The sequence below is a fragment of the Hemitrygon akajei genome, unplaced genomic scaffold (genome assembly GCF_048418815.1).
Source record: "Hemitrygon akajei unplaced genomic scaffold, sHemAka1.3 Scf000076, whole genome shotgun sequence".
NCBI classification, from domain to species: Eukaryota; Metazoa; Chordata; class Chondrichthyes; order Myliobatiformes; family Dasyatidae; genus Hemitrygon; species Hemitrygon akajei.
This window is the reverse complement of record NW_027331962.1, coordinates 766,023-788,185: the sequence shown is the minus strand read 5'-3', so window position 1 is coordinate 788,185 and position 22,163 is coordinate 766,023. Positions and strand designations below refer to the sequence as shown.

Below are 22,163 nucleotides of genomic sequence, written 5' to 3'. Positions count from 1 at the left end.
TTGGGCAATATCTCTGTGATTATCTTCCACATGCTGAAATCTCCCTCGGTCACTAACTGTCCAGTAGCCTGTGTCACACAAAGACCAACAACGGGATTACACATGGTCCAGTCTGCTGGATCACACATTCTCCAGTTGCTTTGTCACACGAGGGGCTGGACCCTGGACAAGGGGACTGGAGTTGCTTTCTCCAGTCCCCTTGGTCACAGACTGACCATTCCCTTGAGACGCACTTCCTCCGGTCCCCTGGGTCTCAGGCTGACCATTCCCTTGCGATCTATGCTGACCTCTACCCTGGTTGCCATCTTATCCCCCACCTGCTGATCATCATGTAACAACTATGCATGTCATTGGCAAAGTCTTGGTTATAGAGCTTTGTGTGTAGTTGCAGTTGCTAATCTATAGGATGGAGGTGATGAAGCTGGAAAGTATGAAGTGAAGAATGAACACTACGGTACTGGGCTAGAGTGTTGTATTTTGTGTTATATGGTTGGGCTGGGACAGCTTGCCCTGGAGCTCAGGAGCTTGAAGGGAAACCTTACACACACACACACACACACATATACAGTAATCAGGGGTGCAGATAGGGTAGATGGTCACAGTCTTTTTGCCCGGGTAAGGGAGTCTGAGACTCGAGGGCAGAGATTTAAAAGGGACCAAAGGGGCATTTTTTCACGTGGTGGCTGATGGGTATAAATTACATGCATCCGGAGGAGACCGCAAACACAAATGAAATTACAAAATTGAGAGCATGTGGGCAGGAAAAAGGGGAGATGTTTACGAGGGAAGTTTTGGAAAACTGCAGGAAAATGGGACATTTAGATCAGCATGAATTATATGGGCCGAAGGACCCGTTTCCAGGCTGGAGCATCGTTTTTATTCCAGCTGGAATCTCAGATTTGAGCACAATCACAATGTCTACAGGTCATTGGTTATGCCGGGTTTCCCAGCCAAGATCCTGGGAATTTAAATTCAGGTAGAAGATCATATCAAGAGGGAAATATTTAGAAACTCAGGTTCACCATTTCTCCACAGCCCAGACATTCACTGGGGTGTTAAAATTCCGAAGCAGATCACAAATGTATCTACAATGAGCTGCCTCCTGATCCTCAGCCATTCCCAGCACCGGCAATGATCTCCGCTCCGCTACAGAAAACAGATTTCGGTGACACCCCTCCTCCTTTGCGTAGCAGGCAAGAAAAACCAGGGGGGAGTTGGTAGCTTTCCTTCCAAAACCTGAAATGCTGTGTTATCATAGAATCTCTGAAATCCCGGAAATGCTCCTATCATCTGCTTCTGAATTTTATAAATGAAAGTTGAGGATGTCTTACACATCAGGGCCTGTCTGGAGGTGAAATGGTCCCTGACCCTGAACATTTACATAAACGACAAGATCGCTGTCACATTCCTGTCTGTGTTTCACTCACGACCACCTGATTCAGGAGTCCCTGCTCCTTTCAATCAGCTGAAGCTTTGTATGATGAGCGGAGTGATTTGACCATTACTGGTGTCAGGTCCTGGCGCTGGAACTGTTGGATTGATAAATTACTCAAGGCCGCTTTACCAGTGGGAAAAATGACACTGCTTGATGAAACTTTTCTATGCCCTGTTAACACCTCTGTCAGTTTTTTTTCATCTGAACTATTGTGTACAAACGCGATAAAAGTTTAATTCAAAGATCCCTGTGATCATACCTTTGTCCATTCTGACGGTTGTTGATTGTCGTCGTCTTGTTTACACTTTGGTCGCTCTGCAGGACAGCTCCACCTGCTGGTGATGCTCTAAATTTCACAACAAGCAGACAGTGAGTCGGAGAGTACGACTACTTTGCAAATATGACAGTATTTCCAACCCCTGTAGCATTTGGCATGGGGACCAAACATTCCCTGTTAGTAACCACTTCCACACCATATCTGTCCACTGATACCTGGGGCATCTACTGACAGAGTCACAGAGCAATAAAATGCAAATTCAGAGCGTTCAGCCCAACGAGACAATGCCAACCACAGTGCCCACTGAGATCGTCACAATTTCCTGTGATGGGGCCATCTCCCTTCTGGCCTCTTCACTCCATCTACACACCCCAACTGCTTTTTGAATTATGCAACTGCACCTGCCTCATCCACTTCCTCTGGCTGTTTCCTCCACATGATCCCCAACATCTGCATGAATCCGCTGCTGATCAGATTGGCTTTGCAATCTCTTTACCAGCCCCTGTCCATTTAGATCCCCTAGATGCTACGATAATCTTCTCTGTGAACAGCAACTACTAATGTTGTGCATTCTGCAAACTTACCAGTCAAGTAATCCTTGTGCAACCGCATCCAAATCATTGCTATAAAATTACGAATATCAAAGGTCCCAATTTGTAGCCTCACGGCACACCGCTAATTACTCGCCTCCATTGCGAGGAGAAACCTTCAACCAGCACTCTTTGCTTGCTACCTTGAAGCTAATTTTGAATACATCCAATTTGCTGTCTCGGGAGAGCATGGGACCTGATCATCGAGACCAAGCTGCCATGTGACACCTTGTCAAAGGCTTTGCTGAAGTCCCATGCACAACATCCATGGGAACATAACTTTGAATTTCCACCTCTGCTTAATGTCACGTTCATAGGTTCTGACAATGTAATTAGCAGAAAAGTACTTGATGAGGCCAAGGTATGTCAATGTAAATTATGGGTTGCCATGTGCTAGTGAGGACTGAATAAAATGCAGAGTTGGGATATTTTGCTTTATAAATGGTCTGTTCTCAGCAGAGGCCTACGCGACGATATATTCGAGGGTAAGTATATCACTGCAGATTACAATAGCCAATGGGATCAAGGGCATGTTGCTGCAGTTCATGGTAATTTCACATTTCTACAATCACTACAACACGACACACTCGGGGCTTCTTATAAAGGGAGGAAATTGTCAACGCATTTTAAGATGATTATAATGTAACAAGGAAACATCAGAACTGACCAAAAGCTACTTCAGATGATGCAGCACCTTCAATTGAGCAAACACTCAGAGAATGTGAGTGACTTTAAAGAGCTGGGCTTCTGAAAGCACATTACCAGACCTGGAGTGATTGCAACTTGCTCTGACCGAGGCATTCCACCTATTCCGTACCTTCCTTTGTACAGAGATGTAATGTTTACAGGACCAGTGTTCGAGTGAATGAGACTCACCAAACTTTCTCCTGACTGAATCAATGAAAACTCTGAGTCAGAGGGTTCTCTTCAGTTGGTACTCTCAGTCCTCGGGCTGGTTCACTTGTTGCTGTTCCCTCGTTCTCAGTCCTGGCTTCTTTCCAGTCGTGGGCTTTTCTTCCAATAAATCTCTCACCGCAGGTCTAACTTTAACCAGAGAGATAATGAAGCACATTAACAATACAAAGGAAAAAAAAATCTGCTCAATGTTCCAAAAGCGAATCTCACTAAAATTTAAACACTGAAGACAAATAAAAAGATCTCATTGAACAAATCTGTAATTGTCCCTCACACGTCACAAATCCTGATACGGGATACGAAGGACTCATCATTCAGTCATGATAAGATATCAGAGCAGAATGAAGTGATTCAGTCCATCGAGTCTCCTCCATCATTCAATCATGGCTGATTATTTTTTCGCCCCAATGCCATATTCCTGCGTCCTCTTACGAAGTGCTGGAAACTCGGTACATCAGATTGGATCTGTGGATAAAGACACTGTGGAAGACCAAGTATCAGAACTGGGATTATCCAAGATGATGCGTGATATGCTGAACGCTTAATTGAGCCATTTGGCCCAGATCACATCCTTGCTCATACCTATAATGGGGGAGGTACTACACACAGTGTTCTGAAAAGGTAGTAAAAGTGATTATCGGGGCATTAATAGTGATATTTCGAGAAACGAAAACGAAGAGCTCTTGAATTTATAGTAAATGGACCTTCTATGTATTCGCTGCATTACAGTGCCTGTTTGGAAGTAGGTCTTATGGTCTTACGGAAATGCAGCTTCCCTGGAGGTGGAGGAAAGAGGACACACCAACAGGTGGAACTGGCTGTGGGATGACATGGTTTGTCAAGTCTGAAAACGAGTTGAATGTACCATAACCTTCAGACTGAATGAGAAAACCATTCTGAGGGTATTTGAAATGTTAGAAGCAGCGAAGATGTGATCGTATGATTAGAGGACAGGGGTTGTGTCTCCATCAGACCCACACTGGGATGGGTTACAATGTGCAATGGTGAAAGCACAGTGTTTGGGGCAGGATTTAATCACCGATTCTGACACAGTCAGCGGGTTAATTTTGCTGTAAGAATGCAACATTAATGGAAGAAGACACAGGAACTTCATCGGTTGCCAGTTGTTCAACTGACGTGTCCAGTCTGTATGTTCCCTTGACAGAAACAGATATTCGCAGTGGGGACAAGGGGTACAGTCTGGTTTATTTCATGTCGGAGAGGGGTGTGGAGTTTTGAAATCAGTGCCCTGTGGTGCCACCATCCTTAATTTAGCGTGTCCGGAGTGGAGGGTCACACAGCACGGGAACAGCCTTTGGCTGGCCATACCTGTTCTGACCATCCACTCACTGTCTACACTGGCCCCATTTATCAGCACTTGGTTCATAGCCGACTGTCTCTCGGCAGTTTCAATGCTCATCAGGATTACTCCCTGGATCATGTCTTGAATAATGCATCAATATGAGGTACTAGCCAGGTCTCTCGGAGTCTGCTGGTGGCTAGGCAGGTCACAAGAATATTGATCAAGGCCCCAGCAATTTCTTCTCTTGCCTTTCTCTGTAACTTGGGGTATATCCCGTCAGGCCCTGGAGACTTATACGCCTTGATGCGCTTTCAGAGACCCAACACTCTCTCCTTCTTTATTTCAAAAATGTCCGAGCATACCAGTACTCTCCGCACTGATCTCCCTATCCTCCGTGTCTTTCTCCTTGGTAAATACTGATGTAAGTTACTCATTAAGGACCCACACACATTCTCGAGGGCTCTGTTTGTTTCGACTTTCCTGAGCTTTGCATACTTCTCCTTTTCCTGCCTGACTAAATTCATCACTTCTCACGATATTTAAGGTTCTCTGACGCTGCCAATCGTCATTTCGTCATACTGGAATATACCCGTCCTATACTCCGTGCAGATGCATTGTAAACACTCTCCACATGTCAGATGTGGACTTGCCAGAAACAGTTGTCTCCCATTAACTTTCAATAGTTCTTGCTTAGTGAATTAGTAATTTACCCTGATCCAATTCTTTACTCTCCCGCAAAGTCTACACTTTCCTTCTCTATAGCTCTCTTGAACTTAAGGAGTTCTGCCCTAACCATTCACCCACCAAATGGCCGGGTATCTAGCTAGCATAATTACCCAACATCAGTTTCAGTACAGCTCCTGCTTTTGTTGGACTATCTACATACTGATTTAAGATGTCATCCGAGATAGAAAAAATAGTTGAAGCTAGTGAATCGGGGAGCTTTTAATAATCAAAAGAAGGTAATTAAAAAAGGAATAAGCAGAGAAAAGGTGAAATATAAAGGCAAGCTAGCTAATAATATAAAATAAGATACCAAAATGAAGTATCATGATGAAGCCCAGTAATGTATCATATTGAAATGTGATTAATATGCATTGAATCTAACATGGTCCAGTCTCCATCGTTCCCACTAAATTACTATTTTTGCCGCTGCGTGGATCAGCCATTGCTCTGAGTTGGAAATTTTCACACGGCCTGAAAAAAGGGCGACATCTTAGATGTGTGTGTTTTTGTAATGCACAGCTATGAATATTTAGAATGGACTGACAAAAAATATATACTTTTGTCTTTATCTATTAATGGAAGGATATGATAAATTATAGTGCAACAAAGAAAAACTCTCAGATTTCACGAACTTTTTTCCAGCTGCATTATAATCCATCTGCGCTGCAACAATGGCTCCGTGACGCGAGCATTTTAATCACAGCGCAGCCGCACACCGGCGCAGCTCAGAAGGAACAGTGACAGTCTCTCTCTCCAGGTTACCCCCAACTGCGTTGTCAGCGACAACCTGTTGTTGGAAACAGGAAAGTCGCACAAATCAGCACCAAATCTCACCCATATTCAAATTCGTGATAGTTGAGGGCCCCTATAAATGGTAAGTGCACTAAATGGCCGTGTTATTAGTTACAACTGTACATCCGATCATTAAAGGGAATCTGTTAATCGCGTGGCAGCAACTCAAAGGATAAAACATGCAGATATGTTCAAGGGGTTCAGTTGTTGTTCAGGCGAAACATCGGAATCTGGAATAAATGTGGTCTGAGTGACCTTGACCGTGGAATGATATCTGGTGCCAGACAGGGTAGCATGAGCATTACGGAAACTGATCATCTCCTTGGATTTTCACGCACAATTCGCTCGGTTTACAGCGAATGGTGCGAAAACAAAATGAAAGGAAATCCAGTGAGCAGCAGTTCTGAGGGTGAAAACGCCTTGTTAATGGGAGAGATCAAGGAGATTGACCAGACTGATTAAATCCGACAGGAAGGTGACAGTAACTTAAATAGCCATGCGCTCCAAAAGCCAGGGTGCAGAAGAGCGTCACTGAACGCCGAACATCGGATTTGGACGGGGTACAGCCGCGGTAAACCCCGAACGTGCCCTCATTGGCCACAATATTAGGGACAGGAAGTAGATAAGAATTGCCCACTAAGTGTAGACGTCCATAATTTTAACAACTGCCAGAGAGATTTACTACAGGATTTTTTATATTTTAAATATCACTGCCAGATTTACACCGTCTTTGCTCACAAAATTACACAGAATTAAAAAAAAACACGCATCCGTAAATCCAGGCAATCTTCTGGACAATATTGAACTGGTGGAAACTCTAGAAATACTATCGTGACAAGTGGGGTAATAAAACACCATAACAGCACGATTTTAGAATGTTAAAATACCCCATGACTATCGTAACGTTGTCCCTTTAACATATATTTTCTATCTCCCGTTGTAATTTTCAGACCATGTCATTACTACTGTGTGGGGGTCTGTATATAATCCCCATTAGGGTCTTTGTACCCTTGCAGTTTCCTAGCTCTACCCACAAGGATTCAAAACCTTCCTACCCTATGTCACCTCTTTCTAATAATTTGATTTCATTTTCACCAAGAGTCACGCCACCCTTTCTGCCGATCTGCCTGTCCTTTCGATACAGTGTGTATCATTGGATGTTAAACTCCCAGCTAAAATATTCTTTCAGCCACGATTCAGTGACGCCCACAATCTCATGCATGCCAATCTGTCAATATGCTGCATCCCTTTGTCTTCACCATCTACACCTCGGACTTCAACTACTGCACAGAGTCTTGCCATCTTCAAAAGTTTTCTGATGACTCTGCCATAGTCGGATGCATCAGCAAGGGAGATGAGGCTGAGTATAGAGCTACGGTGGGAAACTTCGTCACATGGTGTGAATAGAAACATCTGCAGCTTAATGTGAAAAAGACGAAGGAGCTGGTGGTGGACCTGAGGAGGGCTAAGGCGCCAGTGACCCCTGTTTCCACCCAAGGGGTCAGTGTGGACATGGTGGAGGATTACAAATGCCTGGGGATACGAATTGACAATAAACTGGACTGATCAAAGAACACTGAGGCTGTCTACAAGAAGGATCAGAGCCGTCTCTACTTCCTGAGGAGACTGAGGTCCTTTAACATCTGCCAGACGATGCTGAGGATGTTCTACGAGTCTGCGGTGGCCAGTGCTATCATGTTTGTTGTTGTGTGCTGGGGCAGCAGGCTGAGGGTAGCAGACACCAACAGAATCAACAAACTCATTCGTAAGGCCAGTGATGTTGTGAGGGCCAAACTGGACTCTCTGATGGTGTGTCTGAAAACAGGATGCTATCCAAGTTGCATGCCATCTTGGACAATGTCTCCCATCCCATCCATAATGTACTGGTTAGGCACAGGAGTACATTCAATCGAGATTCAACACTGAGCGTCATAGGAAGTCATTCCTGCCTGTGGCCATCAAACTTTACAACTCCTCCCTCGGAGTGTCAGACACCCTGAGCCACTAGGTTGGTCCTGGAATTATTTCCACTTGGCATAATTACTATCATTATTTAAATATTTATGGTTATATATTGCCATATTTCTACACTGTTCTTGGTTGGTGCGACTGTAACAAAACCCAATTTCCCTCGAGATCAATAAAGTATGTCTGTCTGTCTGTCACGTCATGATACATGTTGGTACCAAAGATATAGGCAGGAAGAGGGATGAGGTCCTGAAGTGTGAGTTTCGGGAACTAGGCAGAAGGCTGAAGAACAGGACCTCAAGGGTGGCGTTCTCAGGATTGCTGCCAATGCTACGTGATGGTGATGGTAAGAATTGGATGAGTTGAATGCGTGGCTGAGGAGTTGGTGCAGGGGGCAGGGTTTTAGATTTTTGGATCACTGGGATCTCTTCTGGGGAAAGCGGGACCTGTACAGATTGGATGGGTTGCACCGGAACTCAAGGGGGTGCAATATCCTTGCAGGTAGGTTTGCAAGCATGGTTCGGGAGGGTTTAAACTAAATTGCAAGGGGTGATGGAGCCCGGAGCGAAAGAGCAGTGAAGAAGTGCTTGGAGTAAAGCCAGATCTAACATATAGAGAGGCTTTCAGGAAAGAGAATCAGAATAAAGGGTGTAAAGCTAGTAAGGTAGAAGGGCTAAACTGTTTGTACTTTAATGCAAGAAGCATCAGGAACAAACGTGATTAACTGAGAGCTGGGAGACATACATGGAATTATGATGTAGTGTCCATTACAGAGATTTGGTTGGCACCAGGACAGGAATGGATTCTCAATATTCCTGGATTTCAGTGCTTTAAAAGGGATAGACAGGGGAGGGGGAGGGGAGGAGGGGGTAGCATTACTGGTCAGGGATAAGATTACAGCTACAGAGCGGGTGGGTAATCTAGCAGGATCCTCTTTTGAGTCAGTACGGATGGATGTCAGGAACAGGAAGGAAGCAGTTACTCTATTGCGGTTATTCCTTAGGCCTCCTGGTAGCAGCAGAGATACCGAGCAGCAGATTGGGAGGCAGATTTTGGAAAGGTTCAAAAATAATAGGGTTGTTATCATGGGTGACTTTAACTCCCCTAATATTGATTGGCACCTGATTAGTTCCAAGGGTTTAGATGGGTCAGAGTTTGTTAAGTGTTTCCAGGACGGATTCATGTCGCAGTATGTTGACAGTCCGACTAGGGAGAATGCCATACTAGATCTAGCATTAGGTATCGAACCGGGTCAGGTCACAGATCTCTCAGCGGCTGAGCATCTGGGGGACAGTGATCACCGCTCCCTGCCTTTAGCATTATGATGGAAAAGGATAGAATCAGAGAGGACAGGAAAAAAATTAATTGGGGATGGGCAAATTATGAGTCTATCAGGCTAGAACTGTGGGTGTGAATTGGGATTATGTTTTTGCAGGGAAATGCACTATGGAGATGCGGACGATGTTGAAGGATCTCTTGAGGGATGTTAGGGATAACGTTGTCCCGGTGAGGAAGATAATGAATTATAGGGTGTGTTATGAAGGGTGAACAACTCTGATGGGCAGAAGGGTACAGAGTTGCCCATGTTCCACCACCCCCCCCCCCCCGGGAGAATCACAAATTGTTACTGTTACCACGCTGCTAATGAGAAGAAAGAGAGAAAAAGGGAAAACATACTGGGACTGGAACAGTTGCTTCAGATAAGGGAGAGATAACACCGGGAGACAGAGACTTGTTGTTCCACCATATTATGACTCCTGAAAGACTTATGGCTCCGGAGAGGACTATTTACTTGGTACTATTCTGTTCATTAAAATTCCTCAGTGGACAGCTGGAGTGGGCTGGTTTGATGGGCTAAGCCATTCAAAACTGATTGACACCTGAGACCTCGTGAGTAGGGATAAAAGAGAGGTCTGTGGAGACACCCCTCAGACACACCAGGAGACACACTAGTGTGCACTGCTTGAGTGTAGGAACCCACGAGAAGGTGTGGGGCATCGGGGACCGAACAAAGGATCGGTCAGTTTAACTTAGTGTTTATAGGAGGGCCGGTGGGGGCTTGTGTGTGTGTCCGCCCTTGCCTGGGTGACGAGTCCACCACAGAAGAACGGTCTAGCTGAAGGACAGCGGGGTCATACCTGAATGGCCACAACACATCGACGAATCAAGAACGTAAAGGAAGGTTTGATTGACTGTAGCTGTCACTGTTCGATCTCTCTCTCTCTCTCTCTCTCCCTCTCTCTCTCTCTCTCTCTCTCTCCTCCTCTCTCTCCTCACTCTCTCTCTATCTCTCTCTCTCTCTCTCTCTCTCTCTCTCATCTCCTCTCTCTCTCTCTCTCTCTCTCTCTCTCTCTCTCTCTCTCTCCCCTCTCTTCTCTCTCTCTCCCCAACAATTACAACCAAACCACCAACAACTAACTCAGAACGTATGAACTGAACTGAAGTTTATATTCACATATGACAGTTCATTATCCCCTGGACATCGAAAGAGCTTGTTTATTATTGATTATTATTATACCCACACTTTTAGGCTTAGTATTGCTAGCGTGTATTATCTACATATTTGAATTGTTGATATTTATTTGTATATTTTAATAATAAACACTGTTTGAAAATAGTACCACCAGACTCCAACGGATTCTTCTATCTTTGCTGGTAAGACACCCAGTTACGGGGTACGTGACAAATTGGGGGCTCGCCCGGGATTTGTATACAAAATGGGTGGGGGCAACTGAATCGGGCTACAAGTCCATCATTTGATCTGGTTGCGTGGGTAACCAGACGGGAATTCTGCACTGATGGATATAGACAAATTTATAGAAAGCCCGACTTTGAAGGCGCTTGAGGAGGCCACAAATGCGGACTTGGTGACTATTGCAAAACGATTAAATCTCCCAGAGGTGAAGTCGTCAATGAAAAAGTGGGAGATACAGAGGGCCATAGCCCAGCACTATATATCGGTGGAGGTGTTTTCGGCTGGGGTATTGGATCTGTTCCCTGAGAAGTAACCAGACAAATTAAGGTTGGACGCGGAACAGAAGAAAAGGGAGTATGAGCTCCAGCGAAAGGGAGTTGGAGGAAAGGGAAAGGGAGAGAGATAGGCAGCATGCGCTGGACATGGAGAGATTAAAGCAACAGGGAAAAGAGCGAGGGGAAGGCTCAATTGAGAAGTTTAATGTTAGTAGAGTTTAGGTTAGTACCTCTGTTCGATGAGACAGACGTTGATAGTTACTTCTTGCATTTTGAAAAGGTGGCAGTGAATCAGAAGTGGCCCAGAGATCAGTGGGTGGCGTTATTACAAAGTGTATTAAAAGGGAAAGCTCAACAGGCATATGCGGCGTTGTCCGGGGGGGAGTCTGAGGATTATGAGGAAGTAAAACAGGCTATCCTTCGGGCCTAAGAGTTGGTACCTGAAGCGTATACACAAAAGTTCAGAGATTTAAATAAACTGTGGAATCAGACGTATGCAGAGTTTGCCTATGAAAAGGGTGTGCTCTTGGATCGCTGGTGTGCTGCAGAAAGGGTGGAGGAGGAGTTCCATCGTTTCAGAGAGTTAATTCTGATTGAGAAATTTAAAGCTTATGTTTCGGTTAATATCCGGATATATCTGAACGAGACGAATAAGTCTATATCGGAATTTGCCAGGTTCGCAGATGAATATGCCCTAACCCACAAGACAAAGTTTACCCCAAATAAGAGTTACCAGAAAGGCAGTAGGGACCGTAGAGAAAGTCCACCGGCTAATGTAGAGAATAAGCCGGGAGCTAGTGGTAAAGGTAAGGAGGAGGACAAGCAGGCTGGCAGGAAGGTTCCTGGCTTGACCTGTTATAATTGTGGAAAGGTTGATCATATTGCATCTAAGTGCTTTGCTCCGAAGAAGGAGACAGGAAAAGGGGAAAACAGCAATCACGAGAGGTTGCATTAGCTGATCGATGAGGGAGGCAAGTGAAGACAGAGTACAAGAGGGCCGTGAGAAATTTATTTCGGAAGGGACAGTGTCTGTGAAAGAAGGAGAAACCCCAGTTCCTGTGAGAATCTGGAGGGATACTGGGGCTGACCAGTCAGTGATCCTAAGTAAGGTGCTAGATTTCGGTCCCGAAACTGGAGAGGTGGTATTAAGAGGTATAGGAAAAGGGACAGAAGCTGTACCTTTGCACAAGATCATTTTAAAATGTGACCTGTTATCTGGCCCGGTCGAAGTAGGGGTGCGGTCAGAATTACCAAGAGACGGCGTGGACGTCCTTCTTGGTAACGACTTAGCAGGTGGTGACGTGTGTTCAGCAGTGAAGCTGACAAGTAAGCCTGTGAGTGCTGAGGACCCGCCCATAGACTCTAAGATCTATCCCGCATGCGCGATCACTCGCAGCATGTCGAGGAAAAAGCGGCTGAGAAAGAGGACAGTTTAAATGAGTCCAGTGTTGATTTGGCTGAGACGTTTTTACCGACCCTGTACCAAGAGGGGTTAGGGGATGGTAAAGCGGAGAATAGGGAGGTGAAAGAGAATAAAGGAGAGGAGGAAGACCTACCCTTAGCAAGGAAGGAAATTATAAAGGCACAGAGTGAAGATGAGAAACAAATAAGGTAGTTAGAAGATCCAGGGTTGGACACGGATGATCTGTCTGGTTTGACAGAGCTGTTTTCAGCTGAAGAATTTCAATGTGTTCCCGATGATATAAAGGCAGTCCTAGATGAAAAGGATGCTGCTACCTTGAAGGAGTCTGCTGGGTTAGCAGATGAAGTTGTTTTAAACCTGCAGGGTTGAGTTTACTCGGGATAGGAGTTGCCCAGAGAGTAACTGGGAGGATCAGGGGAACTTAGAATTTGAAAAAGGGACTGGTTTTGGAAGCCTAGAAGAGGCAGATGTCCCGTTTGCTTGTGTTCAGGATGTGGATGCACAGGGTACTGAACCTAGTATTGAAAACTCAGGAAAAGGATGAGCTATCTGATTTAGTTGAAAAGGAATGCAGTACTTTTGGGTCAGATGGACTTGGTTCAGTGAAGAAAGGGTTAACCTAGGTACCAGTGAAAAGTGAAAATTCTCAGTTGTTTGTGTTAGAAGGTGTGTTAAAGGTTAGTGAGGAGATGAAAGCTGGTGATGTGAATATTATTGAAGGGGAAAAGTATTGTTCCTGGACTATTGAATAAAGAAAATTTAAAGTCTGGATTGGTTTTAGAAGCAGTAACCAGGCTGAAGAAACAATGGTTTGTTAACAAGATGCCTGTGAATCAATTACAGTTTGTTTTGGAATTTAAAGGTAAACAATTCGCTGATGTTATTCAAAGATGTGATTTGGAGCGACAGAACCGAAAGTGTTGTTTTGACAAAGAGGGATCACTTGCAGATGTTAAACTGAAAACTAATAGAATGAAGGGTCCTGAAGATAAAATTAATGACTTGCTGAAAAATAAAGAATTGTGTGGAAGTTCAGAAAATGGGCTAAGTTTGGAAAACATTGGTGATAAGATAACTCCTATGAACGGAGTATGTGAAAGCCTATTCCACACTGGTGAGCAAGCTAACCACGTGAGAGTTAAGTGGAAAAGGGGCAAAGGTTAACAAAATGCCCACCTTTGAATAACAGGATCTGGTTTTGAGGGAATTTCACAAAGCATGTGAAAGATAAAAACACCATGGAAGATTGACTGTTAAGGTTAAAAGTAAAATAGAGATTGGTATTTGCACAAACTTCTGTAATGTACCACAATATAATTACACATGTATTGGTTCACATTTTGTAATATACACTTAAGCTAAGATCATAACCCTTTAAATTGGAGTCCGATGCTACAAGTGTTTGATATTCAGATACAACATATTAAAGGAAGTGACAATCTAATCGCTGATTGTTTATCTAGATGCTAAGTTTGAAGGAATATCTGTATTGCTTTGCAGTTAAAAACATTTCTGTATTTTGTTAGTTTCCGTAATTCTGTAAGACGCTGTATTATTTAATTTTCCCCTTTGGGTGAAAATTCCTAGAAGGATGGGGGTGCTATGAAGGATGAACAACTCTGATGGGCAGAAGGGTACAGAGTTGCCCATGTTCCGCCCCCCCCTCCCGGGGAGAATCACTAACTGTTACTGTTACCACGGTGCTAATGAGAGAGAAAGAGAGACAAAGGGAAAACATACTGGGACTAGAACATTTGCTTCAGATAAGGGAGAGATAACAACCGGGAGACAGAGACTTGTTGTTCCACCATATTATGACTCCTGTAAGACTTACGGCTCCGGAGAGGGCTGTTTACTTGGTACCATTCTGTTCATTAACATTCCTCAGTGGAGGGCCGGAGTGGGCTGGTTTGATGGACTAAGCCATTCAAAACTGATTGACACCTGAGACCTCGTGAGTAGGGATAAAAGAGAGGTCTGTGGAGACACCCCTCAGACACACCAGGAGACACACTAGTGTGCACTGCTTGAGTGTAGGAACCCACGAGAAGGTGTGGGGCATCGGGGACCGAACAAAGGATCGGTCAGTTTAACTTAGTGTTTATAGGAGGGCCGGTGGGGGCTTGTGTGTGTGTGTCCGCCCTTGCCTGGGTGACGAGTCCACCACAGAACGGTCTAGCTGAAGGACAGCGGGGGTCATACCTGAATGGCCACAACACATCGACGAATCAAGTAACGTAAAGGAAGGTTTGATTGACTGTAGCTGTCACTGTTCGATCTCTCTCTCTCTCTCTCTCTCTCTCTCCTCTCTCTCTCTCTCTCTCTCTCTCTCTCTCTCTCTCTCTCTCTCTCTCTCTCTCTCTCTCTCTCTCTCTCTCTCTCTCTCTCTCTCTCTCTCTCTCTCTCCCCAACAACAATTACAACCAAACCACCAACTACTAACTCAGAACGTATGAACTGAACTGAAGTTTATATTCACATATGACAGTTCATTATCCCCTGGACATCGAAAGAGCTTGTTTATTATTGATTATTATTATGCCCACACTTTTAGGCTTAGTATTGCTAGCGTGTATTATCTACATATTTGAATTGTTGATATTTATTTGTATATTTTAATAATAAACACTGTTTGAAAATAGTACCACCAGACTCCAACGGATTCTTCTATCTTTGCTGGTAAGACACCCCAGTTACGGGGTACGTGACAAATTGGGGCTCGCCCGGGATTTGTATACAAAATGGGTGGGGCAACTGAATCGGGCTACAAGTCCATCATTTGATCTGGTTGCGTGGGTAACCAGACCGGGAATACTGCACTGATGGATATAGACAAATTTATAGAAAAGCCCGACTTTGAAGGCGCTTGAGGAGGCCACAAATGCAGACTTGGTGACTATTGCAAAACGATTAAATCTCCCAGAGGTGAAGTCGTCAATGAAAAAGTGGGAGATACAGAGGGCCATAGCCCAGCACTATATATCGGTGGAGGTGTTTTCGGCTGGGGTATTGGATCTGTTCCCTGAGAAGTAACCAGACAAATTAAGGTTGACGCGGAACAGAAGAAAAGGGAGTATGAGCTCCAGCGAAAGGAGTTGGAGGAAAGGGAAAGGGAGAGAGATAGGCAGCATGCGCTGGACATGGAGAGATTAAAGCAACAGGGAAAAGAGCGAGGGAAGGCTCAATTGAGAAGTTTAATGTTAGTAGAGTTTAGGTTAGTACCTCTGTTCGATGAGACAGACGTTGATAGTTACTTCTTGCATTTTGAAAAGGTGGCAGTGAATCAGAAGTGGCCCAGAGATCAGTGGGTGGCGTTATTACAAAGTGTATTAAAAGGGAAAGCTCAACAGGCATATGCGGCGTTGTCCGGGGGGGGAGTCTGAGGATTATGAGGAAGTAAAACAGGCTATCCTTCGGGCCTAAGAGTTGGTACCTGAAGCGTATACACAAAAGTTCAGAGATTTAAATAAACTGTGGAATCAGACGTATGCAGAGTTTGCCTATGAAAAGGGTGTGCTCTTGGATCGCTGGTGTGCTGCAGAAAGGGTGGAGGAGGAGTTCCATCGTTTCAGAGAGTTAATTCTGATTGAGAAATTTAAAGCTTATGTTTCGGTTAATATCCGGATATATCTGAACGAGACGAATAAGTCTATATCGGAATTTGCCAGGTTCGCAGATGAATATGCCCTAACCCACAGACAAAGTTTACCCCAAATAAGAGTTACCAGAAAGGCAGTAGGGACCGTAGAGAAAGTCCACCGGCTAATGTAGAGAATAAGCCGGGAGCTAGTGGTAAAGGTAAGGAGGAGGACAAGCAGGCTGGCAGGAAGGTTCCTGGCTTGACCTGTATATAATTGTGGAATAGGTTGATCATATTGCATCTAAGTGCTTTGCTCCGAAGAAGGAGACAGGAAAAGGGAAAACAGCAATCACGAGAGGTTGCATTAGCTGATCGATGAGGGAGGCAAGTGAAGACAGAGTACAAGAGGGCCGTGAGAAATTTATTTCGGAAGGGACAGTGTCTGTGAAAGAAGGAGAAACCCCCAGTTCCTGTGAGAATCTGGAGGGATACTGGGGCTGACCAGTCAGTGATCCTAAGTAAGGTGCTAGATTTCGGTCCCGAAACTGGAGAGGGTGGTATTAAGAGGTATAGGAAAAGGGACAGAAGCTGTACCTTTGCACAAGATCATTTTAAAATGTGACCTGTTATCTGGCCGGTCGAAGTAGGGGTGCGGTCAGAATTACCAAGAGACGGCGTGGACGTCCTTCTTGGTAACGACTTAGCAGGTGGTGACGTGTGTTCAGCAGTGAAGCTGACAAGTAAGCCTGTGAGTGCTGAGGACCCGCCCATAGACTCTAAGATCTATCCCGCATGCGCGATCACTCGCAGCATGTCGAGAAAAGCGGCTGAGAAAGAGGACAGTTTAAATGAGTCCAGTGTTGATTTGGCTGAGACGTTTTTACCGACCCTGTACCAAGAGGGGTTAGGGGATGGTCAAAGCGGAGAATAGGAGGTGAAAGAGAATAAAGGAGAGGAGGAAGACCTACCTTAGCAAGGAAGGAAATTATAAAGGCACAGAGTGAAGATGAGAAACAAATAAGGTAGTTAGAAGATCCAGGGTTGGACACGGATGATCTGTCCTGGTTTGACAGAGCTGTTTTCAGCTGAAGAATTTCAATGTGTTCCCGATGATATAAAGGCAGTCCTAGATGAAAAGGATGCTGCTACCTTGAAGGAGTCTGCTGGGTTAGCAGATTGAAGTTGTTTTAACCTGCAGGGTTGAGTTTACTCGGGATAGGAGTTGCCCAGAGAGTAACTGGGAGGATCAGGGGAACTTAGAATTTGAAAAAGGGACTGGTTTTGGAAGCCTAGAAGAGGCAGATGTCCCGTTTGCTTGTGTTCAGGATGTGGATGCACAGGGTACTGAACCTAGTATTGAAACTCAGGAAAAGGATGAGCTATCTGATTTAGTTGAAAAGGAATGCAGTACTTTTGGGTCAGATGGACTTGGTTCAGTGAAGAAAGGGTTAACCTAGGTACCAGTGAAAAGTGAAAATTCTCAGTTGTTTGTGTTAGAAGGTGTGTTAAAGGTTAGTGAGGAGATGAAAGCTGGTGATGTGAATATTATTGAAGGGAAAAGTATTGTTCCTGGACTATTGAATAAAGAAAATTTAAAGTCTGGATTGGTTTAGAAGCAGTAACCAGGCTGAAGAAACAATTGGTTTGTTAACAAGATGCCTGTGAATCAATTACAGTTTTGTTTTGGAATTTAAAGGTAAACAATTCGCTGATGTTATTCAAAGATGTGATTTGGAGCGACAGAACCGAAAGTGTTGTTTTGACAAAGAGGGATCACTTGCAGATGTTAAACTGAAAACTAATAGAATGAAGGGTCCTGAAGATAAAATTAATGACTTGCTGAAAAATAAAGAATTGTGTGGAAGTTCAGAAAATGGGCTAAGTTTGGAAAACATTGGTGATAAGATAACTCCTATGAACGGAGTATGTGAAAGCCTATTCCACACTGGTGAGCAAGCTAACCACGTGAGAGTTAAGTGGAAAAGGGGCAAAGGTTAACAAAATGCCACTTTGAATAACAGGATCTGGTTTTGAGGGAATTTCACAAAGCATGTGAAAGATAAAAACACCATGGAAGATTGACTGTTAAGGTTAAAAGTAAAATAGAGATTGGTATTTGCACAAACTTCTGTAATGTACCACAATATAATTACACATGTATTGGTTCACATTTTGTAATATACACTTAAGCTAAGATCATAACCCTTTAAATTGGAGTCTGATGCTACAAGTGTTTGATATTCAGATACAACATATTAAAGGAAGTGACAATCTAATCGCTGATTGTTTATCTAGATGCTAAGTTGAAGGAATATCTGTATTGCTTTGCAGTTAAAACATTTCTGTATTTTGTTAGTTTCCGTAATTCTGTAAGACGCTGTATTATTTAATTTTCCCCTTTGGTGAAAATTCCTAGAAGGATGGGGGTGCTATGAAGGATGAACAACTCTGATGGGCAGAAGGGTACAGAGTTGCCCATGTTCCCGCCCCCCCCTCCCGGGAGAATCACTAACTGTTACTGTTACCACGGTGCTAATGAGAGAGAAAGAGAGACAAAGGGAAAACATACTGGGACTAGAACATTTGCTTCAGATAAGGGAGAGATAACACCGGGAGACAGAGACTTGTTGTTCCACCATATTATGACTCCTGTAAGACTTACGGCTCCGGAGAGGGCTGTTTACTTGGTACCATTCTGTTCATTAACATTCCTCAGTGGAGGCCGGAGTGGGCTGGTTTGATGGACTAAGCCATTCAAAACTGATTGACACCTGAGACCCCCCTGAGTAGGGATAAAAGTGAGGTCTGGGGAGACACCCCTCAGACACACCAGGAGACACACTAGTGAGCACTGCTTGAGTGTTGGAACCCACGAGAAGGTGTGGGGCATCGGAGACCGAACAAAGGATCGGTCAGTTTAACAGTGTTTATAACAGGGCCGGTGGGGGCTTGTGTATGTGTCCGCCCTTGCCTGAGTGACGAATCCACCACAGAAGAACGGTCTAGCTGAAGGACAGAGGGTTCATACCTGAAAGGCCATAACAACACATCGACGGATCAAGATCGTAAAGGAAGGTTTGACTCACTGTAGCTGTCACTGTTCGCTCTCTCTCTCTCTCTCTCTCTCTCTCTCTCTCTCTCTCTCTCTCTCTCTCTCTCTCTCTCTCTCTCTCTCTCTCTCTCTCTCTCTCTCTCTCTCTCTCTCACCCCAACAATTACAACAAAACCACCAACAACTACCTCACTACCTCAGCACGTATGAACTGAACTGAACTTTATATTCGCATATGACAATTCATTATCCCCTGGATATCGATAGAGCTTGTTTATTATTGATTATTATTATACCCACAATTTTAGGTTTAGAATTGCTAACGTGTATTATCTATATATTTGCATTGTTGATGTTGATTTGTATATTTTACTAATAAACACTGTTTGAAAATAGTACCACCAGACTCCAACGGATTCTTCTATCTTTGCTGGTCAGACACCCAGTTATGGGGTACGTAACAGGTGAAGGAACCAATAAGAGAGAACTTGATGATGGTAAGGGAAGGAGGGAGGGAGAGGGACAGGGACAGGGAGAGAGAGAGAGAGAGAGAGAATTTGCCGACGTCCCTATCAGGATGCTGTAGGATACTTTACTTCTCATCAAATATCCCACTGGTTTCACCAAACTACTACGGATACAATCAAGTACGTTGTTATTTTAAAAAAAAACTGCAATGTATACACCACCCTGTAAACTCAGGTCATATCGAATTCTTCTCAGTCACTGAAAAAAAGCCAAGATCACAGACATTTCCTCACAGGACAACTCACACGGTGCAGATGTCTCTCTGTTAAACCTTCTTTTGATCTCCCACCTACCCACACACTTCTGACAGAAGGGTATCAACACTGCAGGCGGTGATCCACAACAAGTCTCAGCAACCGATTCTATAATGGAACCATCACATCTTTACACACCTCCCCGCTCCCACCCCGCCCCCCATAAACTGCAGTGTGAGCAGTTCTCATAATTTCGCTCTCTCTCAGTAGCTACCTACCGAAATGTCGTAAAGGGTAGACAGATAGTGTCGATCCCGCCTGCGATGGAATGAACAAAGCAAATCCTCAGTTCCCTCGGTCGGGGATCGGTAAAGCCCCGAGTGTGGACGGATCGGCTTCCCGCTGTTGCAAGCGGTAGCCCGGGGACAGTTCCGAGATGCGGGAAGCTCGCACCTCCGGAGCCTTTGCTGATGATTCGGAGCTGGGCTGAAAGAGCGGCGTTTCCGATAACACCTCCAACTACACCGGTTTCCCGCGGGACATGCACAGGAAGTCGATGCATTCAATTAGCTGAAGGGAATTATTAATCCTTTCAAAAGCGATTCGCTGCAGTTCAATTGTTGAACAACTGAATAAGTTCTCAGTCTCATTTAAGTGGCTAACTGCCTTTGTGATGTTTATATTTCAGTAAAAAAAGCTTCTTACCTTGTACCGCGGCTCCAGATTCTGTTACCACCCTGTCCCAGTGAGGCTGTGTTACGGGTTCTGTAAGTAATGAACACACCCTGGTTAATGTTCAGTCAGCTCCTGGTGATAATCATTAACTAAACCCACAGCGTTATCAGCGGTTCTCTCCGTGTCCTATTCCTTAGCACAGGGTACGTTCTGTCTCCAAACAAACATCACCATGGAGGTGAAATGTGATCTCAGTGATTTTAGGAGTGGAATGTTTGTCGGTGCCAGACAGTGCAGTTTTCTAGGCAAATGACAATAGGTGCAGGAGTAGGCCGTTCGGCCCCTCGAGCCGGCACCGCCATTCAATGTGATCATGGCTGATCATCCACAATCATTACCCCGTTCCTGCTTTCTCCCCATATTCCTTGACTCCGCTATTTTTAAGAACTCTATCTAACTCTTTCTTGAAAGCATCCAGAAACTGGCCTCCACTGCTTTCTGAGGCAGAGCGTTCCATAGATCCACTACTCTCTGGGTGAAAAAGTTTTTCTTCAACTCTGTTCTAAATGGCCTCCCGCTTATTCTTAAACTTTGGCCTTTGGTTCTGGGCTCCAGACGGAGCCTGGTTTCAGGTCCTCACACAACAGGAACTATTTTGTCCACGTCCCTATCAAACTCCGTGTATACTTTATGTCTCATCGAAGTTCCCACTCGTTTTACCAAATTTCCGCGGATACAGTCAAGTACATTGTTAATTTAAAAAAATGTAATGTCTCCCCTGTTTTAAGTCACACCACAAGTCAAGATCACAACAGAATCCTCATAGAAAACTCACGGGGGTAGATATCTGTCTGGTAAACCTTCTTTTGATTTCCCACCTGCCCACTCGCATCTGACAGAAGGGAAACAGCACTGCAGACGGTGATCCATAACAGGTCTCGCCAACCGACTGTATAATGGAACCATCAACTCCTTACACCGCCTTCCCCCACGACCACCCCCCGCCCCGGCTGTAATCTCCAGTATGGGTGGTTCCATACATTTGATCACGAACCGCAATGACGTCTAGGATGGAGAGATAGTGTCGATCCCGCCAGTGAAGGAATAAGCAAAGCCAATCCTCAGTTCCCTCGGTCGGGGATCGGTAAAGCCCCGAGTGTGGACGGATCGGCTTCCTGTTACTGCAAGCGGTAGCCCGGGGACAGTTACGAGATGCGGGAGGTTCGCACCTCCCGAGCCTTTGCTGGTGATTCAGAGCTGGGTTGAAAGAGCGGCGTTTCCGATAACACCATCGACGGCCTCGGTTTCCCGCGGGACCTGCACAGGAAGTCGATGCGTTCAATTAGCTGAAGGGAATTATTAATTCTTTCAAAAGCGATTCGCTACAGTTCTAATGTCGATCAACACAATACGTTATCAATCCCATCCAAGTGCTCATAACAGGGCTAATTATCTTTATGATGTTTATATTTCAGTATATAGAGCTTCTTACCGTGTACAACGGCTCCAGGTTCTGTTACCACCCTGTCCCGGTAAGGCTGTGTTACGGGTTCTGTAAACAATGAACACACCCTGGTTAATGTTCAGTCAGCTCCTGGTGATAATCATTAACTAAACCCACAGCGTTACCTGTGGTTCTCTCCGCGCCCTGTTCCTTAGCACAGGGTACGTTCTGTCTCCAGACAAACATCACCATGGAGATGAAATGTGATCTCAGTGATTTTGAGAGTGGAAT

General features: G+C 44.7%; 1 protein-coding gene across 1 annotated transcript in view; it reads right to left on the bottom strand.

The window, feature by feature from the left end:
- LOC140722380 (uncharacterized) overlaps positions 1 to 21,396 on the bottom strand; it is a 48,157-nt gene extending 26,761 nt beyond the window's left edge. The window contains exons 1-4 of the mRNA XM_073037133.1: positions 21,264 to 21,396; positions 20,459 to 20,518; positions 3,179 to 3,346; positions 1,695 to 1,781 (exon numbers count right to left, since the gene is read on the bottom strand). Of these exons, the coding sequence (XP_072893234.1) occupies positions 1,695 to 1,704 (10 nt within the window). The 5' untranslated portion in view covers positions 1,705 to 1,781; positions 3,179 to 3,346; positions 20,459 to 20,518; positions 21,264 to 21,396. The remainder of the gene's footprint in view (positions 1 to 1,694; positions 1,782 to 3,178; positions 3,347 to 20,458; positions 20,519 to 21,263) is intronic.
- Between the last annotated feature and the right edge of the window lie 767 nt (positions 21,397 to 22,163).